Source organism: Lynx canadensis, chromosome A1 (genome assembly GCF_007474595.2).
Source record: "Lynx canadensis isolate LIC74 chromosome A1, mLynCan4.pri.v2, whole genome shotgun sequence".
NCBI classification, from domain to species: domain Eukaryota; kingdom Metazoa; phylum Chordata; class Mammalia; order Carnivora; family Felidae; genus Lynx; species Lynx canadensis.
The window spans coordinates 24,680,835-24,689,882 of NC_044303.2; the positions used below are offsets into that span (position 1 = coordinate 24,680,835).

The 9,048-nt window shown below is 47.2% G+C and overlaps 1 protein-coding gene across 2 annotated transcripts in view; it reads left to right on the top strand.

Annotated features, from left to right (window-relative positions):
• The window catches only part of LCP1 (lymphocyte cytosolic protein 1), an 83,333-nt gene extending 76,191 nt beyond the window's left edge, over nucleotides 1–7,142 (top strand). For both annotated transcript variants that reach the window (XM_030310927.2, XM_030310934.1), the window contains 2 exons: nucleotides 2,585–2,709; nucleotides 5,421–7,142. In XM_030310927.2, the coding sequence (XP_030166787.1) occupies nucleotides 2,585–2,709; nucleotides 5,421–5,553 (258 nt within the window). In that variant the 3' untranslated portion in view covers nucleotides 5,554–7,142. The remainder of the gene's footprint in view (nucleotides 1–2,584; nucleotides 2,710–5,420) is intronic.
• Nucleotides 7,143–9,048: the final 1,906 nt, after the last annotated feature.

The window sequence follows — 9,048 nt, forward strand, 5'->3', positions numbered from 1 at the left end:
CCTTCAGCGTTTGTATTTCTATGATTGCAGAGGCTGTTTGTCATGATTCAGTCTTCTACTTCAAAATCAGGAAAACAGCCTTCTGCTTCAAAATAAAGAAAAAAAATTAAAGTTTCACCCCACCGAAAAGAGTAGGAAGTATTTCTGAGTTGTGCTATACCAAGAGCGCCCACTCCTTGTGAGCTCATCACAGATAACGGCTGACCCTTCCATCTGGAGAACTTAATAGAGGCAGGAGCAGAGGCTGGTGAGAGGCGCAAGCAAGGTCTAACGAAAGAAGATTTGGAAAGGCAGGCTTTGTCAGAGCTACTGGACCCTGCTCTGGTGGCCGGGAAGCAGCTATGGGAAAGTATATATATGAATGGGCATGGCTGTGTTCCAATAAAACTTTATTGATAAAAGCAGACAACGGGCCACGTTTGGGAGCACTCTCAGTATGGAGTGTGCCCTGAGTAGCAGGGGCTCCTTGTTTATGATGTCTCAGGTCATCTCACAGACATTGTGAAGGCAGCTTTACTGTTTTCCTCATTTTATAGGTAAGGAAACTGGAACTCAAGTAATCAAGGTTACAGCTAGTAATTGCAGGGGAGGATCCATCAGGGAGCGGAATGCGCCTTTACCTGCAGGGTGAGGTTACCGAGCAGTGTGTATCTCTAGGTTGCTTAACCATTACTATGCAGGGATTGGGTAGATAGCCCCGAGGTGCAATCTTTCTGTAACACACGTGCCGCTGGGGCCCGCCAGGTCACCCTGGGGCTTCTGGGACCTTCTCCTGGGACTCACTCCTGGGAATGTTTGACAGCTCTTTTGTTTCTTGTGTTGCTCTGGGCTAATTTTCTCCTGTCTTCTCACTAAGTCATTATAGAATTGATGAAGTAAAACATACACACACACACACACACACACACACACACACGGAAGAAGTCAAATTAGCCCCACATTCTTTTTAAGTGAAACCCTAAAAAACTGAACACACTTCACTCTTGATGAACCATTTTGGAAATAGCTCTGGTCCCCTCCTCATCTGTGAATGCCAAGGGCTGGTCATCTCTGCCCATCGGCACTTCGGCAAGATGGTGGGCAGAAAGTAGGAGAGATGGCCAGACTCAGACCCTTCCATTTTGTTTCCCTTGCGGCTGTTCATCAAGGCTCAGGCTAACGCTGGAAATGGTTGTGATTGCATAGTAATTTATTTTTGTGGTAGTTCTCCTATTACCAAGAAGTAAATAAAAATGGACCCTTTATTATTTTTAAAAATATCACTCTTCGTCTTATCCAGAGGACCAGTCCTAGAGACCTAGCATCTTGCAGGGGTCCTGTAGCTTGTTTCTTACTAAGAATTTATTCTGAGGGGCGCCTGGATGGCTCAGTCAGTTAAGGATCCGACTTTGACTCAGGGCATGATCTCACGGTTCGTGAGTTCAAGCCCCACGTCAGGCTGTCTGCTGTCAGCACAGAGCCCGCTTCGGATCCTCTGTCTCCTTCTCTCTCTGCACCTTCACTACTCACTCATGCTCTCAATCTGTCTCAAAAATAAAAATTAAAAAAACATTAAAAAAAGAAATTCTTCTGATTTGGACCCTCCAGGTGTGCAGTGTTTGGACTTGACCATGCTCAGATGGTGTGGGCAGCTGCCTCTCCATGTGTGCTCACAGGTCCCCGGGACGGGGGAGAGCACGTGGGAGCATCCACGGCTCTACGCGTGAAAATCAGTGTTTCACAGGGCCAGAGAAAAGAGCCCAGGATTTTAAGTCCGGGTACCCAGGTTCAAATCCCAGCTCCACCACTTATGAGTGAGGCACTTAACCTCAGAAACTCTCCTCACTCGCTATAAATTAAGACGAGATGCCTATACCTGGGGCTTGCAGTGACACGTGAGGTAGCCTAGGAGAAAGTTCTGGGCAAACAGTGAGGCACCGACAAGTGCTAGTTACCGTCACTGCATTTAATCACACAACTGCCACAACCACCTCCTTAGACCCATGGACTCTATTCTTTCCCTGAGGTCTCCAAGAAAGAAGCATCCTCTGAAACTCCTGCCCAGTGGGGGCCTCATCATGATCCCTGCCAGTCACTTCCGGGATGTCATATGAACCTGTTGCCATTCACTGTTTGCCTGTGGGCAGACGGTGGGTTTCCTCAGCTTAGTGAGGCAGGCACCAAGAAGTTGGTGACGCCCCAAAGAAGCTACAGTTGACTTGCAACACCGTGTGGAACACTGTGGCATTTCCCAGTGTAGGCTGTATTTATTTCGCATTTAAGACGAAAGATGGGGCGCCTGGGTGGTTCAGTTGGTTAGGCGACTGACTTCGGCTCAGGTCATGATCTCACAGTTCGTGAGTTCGAGCCCCGCGTCGGGCTCTGTGCTGACAGCTCGGAGCCTGGAGCCTGCTTCAGATTCTGTGTCTTCCCTCTCTCTACCCCTCCCCTGCTCACGCTCTGTGTCTCCCTGTCTCTCAATAATAAATAAATGTTAAAAAAAAATTAAAAAAAAAAAAAAGACGAAAGAACCAGCCATTTCCCTTGAGCTGAACAGAAGTAACTTGGGGGCATATTGATGGACCAACTCTTTCTCTCTGCGCAGGACCCGAAGATTAGCACAAGTCTACCTGTTCTGGATCTCATTGATGCCATTCAACCGGGTTCCATTAACTATGACCTTCTGAAGACGGAAAACCTGAATGATGAAGAGAAACTCAACAATGCAAAGTACGTAAACAAACCGGAGGCCGGGGAGGCGGGGGACCCAGCTGGCAACTGGATAGCTGTAAAGGCTATTGCTTGTGCCTTTGCACAGTTTATTGCACTACTGATGCTTTTTCTTCTCATTATTTACTGTGTCCCATCATCATTATTTTAGATATTGTACAATAGCAGCTGAAGAGTCCTAGTGTTAAGCATGGGGGCAAGACCAAGAACAACAAGAATATTCTTCCAGTTGAGAAGCAAGCCTATAGTTTCATAAAACCAATGTCCTAATCATAATCTATGGGAGACTTCCTAAATAAGGTACATGGCAGGCCCAAATATAAACATCCCATTTGTGATTATCCGTGGATATGAATAGGCAGGGGGTGGGGTTCAAGGCCAGAGTCTTTACCAGCTTGAGAGCGGCTCCCTGAGGGCAGCTTTGGCATGTAGAGTGAGGGTCAGCACATGATAGTCTGTGAGCCGAATTTGGTCTGTTGTCCGCTTTTGTAAATAAAGTTTTATTGGCATAGCCGTGCCTGTTCATTTATATGTTTTCTGTAGCCACTTCCCTGCTAGAAGGGTGGACTCGCGAGTCATTGCGACAAAGCCCACAAAGCCTAAAATGTGGGCTCTGTGAGTTTTTGTGGCAAGTTTGCTGACCCATCCTCTGGAGGAGTGCCTTTCTCGGAACAGGTTGTATCAGTTTCCGATGGTGGTCGCAACCAAATACCACGAACAGGGCAGCTTAAAACAACGGAAATGTATTGTCTCACAGTTGTGGAAGCTAGAAGGACAAGACTGAGGTGTCGGCAGGGTTGGTTCCTTCTCAGGCTGTGAGGGAGGGTCGGTCCCGTGCCTCTCTCCTCGCTTCTGGTGATGGGCAGCAGTCCTTGGCCAGCAGTCTCTGCCTTCCCCTCCAGGTGATCTTCTTCCCTGTGTGTCTATGACTTTATGTGGCTGTCTTCCTTCTGTGTCTGTGTCTCCTCTATGACCTCTATGTCACTGGTCATACTGGGTTAGGGCCCCACTCTACTCCCCACTCTACTCATCGTAACTAAGTACATCCGAAACAACTTTCTTTCCAAAGAAGGTCATCATCTGAGTTACTAGGGGATAGGGCTTCCATCTATCTTTGGGCGGGGGAGGGGGGGGACACAATTCAACCCATCAGAAAGTTCCAGAATTAACAAGTTGAGTAGTGCCCGGCAGCCCTGTATGTTCATAACCTCAATAGTATTCTTCTTTTCACAGTTTGGGGAAGCGTAGGTCCTTTGTTCCTTGTATGCTGGAATTACAAATGGCAGTTACAAGAGATGGTGGGGGGAGGGGGTACGGGGTACTATGGAGGGGACAGGAAGGGAAACAAAGCTCTACGGAGCAAGTAACATCTAAGATGAGATAAATTGAAAGGGCAAGTAATAAAGAGGTGGGGGTACCCAGGTGAGGGAGGCAGAAAGGATGCTAAAGGGAGGAATATGTGTGAAGGCCCAGAAAAAAGAAAAAAAGACTTGGGCCTAGTTTTTCAAGGGGAATGTGATGAGGCTGAAGGAATTTGAAGCTCCTCAAGTTCACTTACAGAGCCCAAGGTCATAGAATTACTAAGTGGTCCAGCTTAGATTCAAAATCTGACTTCAGAGCCCAGGCTCTCGGGCACTCTTCTCTAAGGACAGGATACAAAATTACTGAGAAAAATGGTAAAAGCAATTCTACAACAATGCCCCAAAATGGCTATGTTATGGTGGCAAGATTTGCATGATTTTTTGAGGCTCTTGTTTCTAATTTTTCAACGATTCCCCTCTCCCTTTTATAATGGGAAAATACATTTTAATTCCATTGATCATTAATGTAGAGGCAGTGATTGAGACATGAGCAGGAAGCAAAAAATGGGGACCACTCCTGCCTGAGGCCCTTAATTTAACGTGATCAATAGAGTAAGAGTTAAGTTGGTTTACAGAGCAGAGGGCATAATGGGGCCTTGGGTGGCAGGGAGAATCTCTTGAGTTGCCATTGTAAGAGGTTACTACTTACAGGTTATTACTAAGAGGTAATCGCCGAGGTGAAAAAAAGAGTTTCCAGGTAGTAGTGTGGGCTCATTTGAAAAGAGATCATAACTCATAAAAATTATCTTCATATAATTATAAAAACAGAGCAAAATGTTCCACCGGAGCTGTGATAATTTTACGTGAAAAATGGGTACTGTGAAACTCTGGCTATTCTGGTGTTAGAGTAGCATAAAAAAATGCATGCCTCCGCGGGCAACGATTGCAACGGGGCAAAGAATGAAACTGACGCGTGAGGTCAAAGTATGAGACAGACGCATCTCCCCTCCTTTCTCCCTTGTGCGAGTGTTTCTGTCGTTGCAATGCGTCCGAAGACCTGTCGCAGCACCCATCCTTTTCAGTCCTATGACCTGTTTTGCTGCCCTGCAGCCCGAGCGGATCCTCTTGGGGAAGGCATCAGAAGCGGCAGGAGCTAGGGAGGTCCGTAAGGACAGATGTGAGATTTTGTAATTTTGTAATTGTCGTGAGCGGCCGAGCTCGGCTCCCAGAAGCGGAAGGAGGCTATGACTGGCTCCCGCTGTCCCAGCCGTGAGTCCTGCAGAGCATAGGGCACGTGGCACATGGCGTGTGGTCTGTAGTATGTGGTACGACTGTAACTCTGATCCTAAGGGGTCCCCTTCATCCGCTGTTCCTCAGGCTCCCCTCATCCTTCCTCTTTTCTCCTTTTAGGTATGCCATCTCCATGGCCCGAAAAATCGGAGCAAGAGTGTACGCCCTTCCAGAAGACCTGGTTGAAGTGAATCCCAAAATGGTCATGACAGTGTTTGCTTGCCTCATGGGGAAAGGCATGAAGAGGGTGTAAGGCCCAGAGGGGAGGTCACACACACACACACACACACACACACACACACACACACTGGCTGAGCACGGGACACCTACAAGAAGCAGGGAGGCGATTCAAGCCATTCCAGAGTTTTCAACCCGTGACACGACACAGGATTCCAAAAAGTGTATATTTGTTCAGCCAGGTAGCCTGTCCGGTATTTAACAAAAATGCTTCATTCTTTGCAAAAAAAAAACAAAAAAAAAAAAACCCAAACCCAACCTCTTACAAATATTTTTTTATGGTTGAATTTATTGCCTCTTTGAAAATTTGGAGGGGAGAAAAAACACCTTATCTTCCAAGGCATCCTTCATGCTTTTGCCATTAGTCACGTTTAGTAGCTGCGGTGTTATTAATTTTAATAGTACTTCCAACTGGCTTAATTTAGCTGCCTTTTTTGTTCAAGGTGAGAACCAGGAGAGGGGGATATCACCAAACCAGTCCTTAAAGCCTGTTTCCGGAAGGCAACATTTGCTCTGTTACGAGCCTCACCTTCTGTTCCCCTTCTCCTACACTCTGTCTCCTCCGGCTTTGCTCCACACTCTCTCCAAACTGTACCTTCTCTGTGGCCCACCTCTGCTGCCCGCTGTCATGTCTGAGCCATTTGAAGCACCTGACGAACCAGTCAGGCTGGTGGGGTCCCCAGAATCTCGGGAGACCTGCAGAAGTAAAACGTCATCAGAGCCTTCCCTCAGAACTAGGGTCCCAAATGTCGTGAAGTTTTGGTTTTGTCAACCAATAGGAAGCTTCTGCTTTTAACTCTAGAATTTGGGCTCGGGCCAGGTCTAACATCTTCAATACTGTGCCTTCAGAAAGATTGCGAACTCCGGACAGGTGACGTCCAAGGAGGGTGTCATTGAGCATCTGACCACTAGGGGGAAGTGTGGAGCCATAGCAAAGCCTCTGTCCCCCACCCACCGCGGTGCCGCCTGGGGTATGGCTAACTAACCACTCAGCTCTGCTTTCGTTTGCTCTTAGATCTTAGTGCAGCTGCAAGGCCATACTATCGGTGTTTACTTTTTTGGTACTTCAGATGCTTTTTGCCACCCCCGGGCTCAAGGGGCCGATGTGTGCCAATGAACAGTGCCACCCTCCACAGCGTTATGTACACCTAATGACATTTAAAGAATTCTGAAGCCAAACCAGAGGAACAGTGTGAGTTTGAGCAGCCCGAACAGGTTATACGATTTCCGTGAAAGCATACTGAAGGCTAAAGAGCCACAGAGCATTGTGAACCGACACTAGGGTCCCTCCGTCACGGTGACAAGGCTCATCAACGAGGTATCTTGTAATGGAACTCAGCCATTTTTCAAAGCAATTGAAATGCTTCGCCCCGCATCTGTTCCCTGGCAGCAGGTTCGAGAAGCCAGTATGTGGCTTCTCCCGGCCCATAATCTATATTTCTGCTGCATCTGAACACAAAGCGGTTGGCTTTATGTTAGACTGAACTTCATGTAGCCTCAGATGATTCTCCCCCGCCTGCCTCCTGGAAGATTGTTACTGCCTTAATGAAAAATGAAGATAAAATAGTGATCCAGATCTCTCCAAATAAAGTGTTCCCTTCATTAGATGTCTCTGGATGTTTCCTTTTGAAAGTTTTGTGGGCATGTAGTATAACTTGTTATTTCGTTCAGCCAACATGCAGTAAAGGGCCTAATGGGTGTGGTAGGCATTGTGCCAGATGGCAGAAATATGCCGCTAAATAAGTCGCATCGTGCTCAGCTCATCAGGAAAGACTGAGGTTGAACAAACTGGCAGATGTGGTAAGTGATAAGTAACAACAGAGGGAGACAGCCTTAGAAGAAATATTTTAGCTAAAAACTGAAGAGTCAGTTGGAGTTGGACACATTGAACCCAGTCATGAGCAAAAGCCAGACGTGGAACTTGGTGCAAGATGGCTTCTAGGATGAGCCAAGAGGGAATCTTTCTGGCTGGCCGTATCTGGTGTCCCCTCTCTAGCCTGGCTGTCCGCACGCTGGCCGGCGGGATGCAGGACGGGAAGGAGCGTGGGAAGAATGCTGAGGAATTTCGCTGCAGCCCGGATCCTCTCAGGTGAGCCACTGTGATGGAGAAGCGCCTATGTGGCAGGGCCAGCAGACGATTGTCACATGCACACAGCTGCCTGGAAGCTGGGAGTCCCGGCTTCACCAACAGCTTCTCTCTGGAGGTGGCTCTTTCCCAGCCTGAACATTCCTGCAGCTTTCACACTCAGGAGGTAGCCACCTTCCTGTGTGACCGAGAGGCTGCAGATAGGAATGGTTCCTTTTTGGACAAGGCTGTGTTGATAGCTCACCTGACAAAGCCCGACCAGGCACAAGGAAGGAAAACTCAGCCTCTTGGGGAAGAGAAGGCTAACGGAGTCTACCAGGCTAGTCGTGATAATTTTTCTAAATTTCAAGGTTTGTTACTTTTTATTTATTTATTTTTAATTTTTTTTTAACATTTATTTATTTTTGAGACAGAGAGAGACAGAGCATGAACGGGGGAGGGGTAGAGAGAGAGGGAGACACAGAACTGGAAGCAGGCTCCAGCCTCCGAGCCATCAGCCCAGAGCCCAACGCGGGGCTCGAACTCACGGACCGTGAGATCGTGACCCGAGCTCAAGTCGGACGCTCAACCGACTGAGCCACCCAGGCGCCCCAAGGTTTGTTACTTTTTAGTCAATCCAAATATGGCATCAGAAGTTAAAATCGTACCAGAGGATTTACAGTGGAGAGGGGCCCAACTCTAGACCTCTGGGTCTAGAGGTGTGTGCCCTGAAGCCAGCTCCCATCACCTCACTGGAGCCAATTTTGGGAGCCTGTTGTTACATCATTGTTCGAAACTGGCCGTGATGGAAGTGTTTATGCCACATATGTGATCCAACTCTACAAATGGGGCTCTTTGTCTTATCCCCAGAGGGCTGGTTTATCAACTCACCACACCCCCCTGCCCCGTCCCCTGGTTCCGCTCCTGGTCAGCAGCCACGGTTACTAATTCCTTTTGTATCCTTCTAGAAATATTCTATACACATAACGCACACGCACACACACCCCCTTTTTATTACAAATATTAGCACACCATACTCATAATTCTGCATCTCACTTTTTTTTACTTAACACCGTGTCTTGGAGATTGTTCCGTATTGGTATGCATAGACCTGCCTCCATCCTTTCGTTAGGGTACAGTCTTTTATTATCTAGATATCCCAAACTGCATTTAACCAGTGGCTTATAAATAGATATTTAGGCTGTTTGATTGTTTGCCTCAGCAAATAAGGCCACAGTGGATAATAATATGTCTACTTCCTGTGCACAGAATGTTCATTCTAATTTGACAGGAATTTATCAAGTTCCATCTCGATCAAAGGTATTAACGTCGGATAGTAAAGCATAGGTCCTCTTTTAAGTTCCTTCAAATTATCTGACAAAATGGATCCTTAAGCTGATCCCAACTTCTCCATTTTATACCTAAAGGAGCATGTTGACTTGGGAG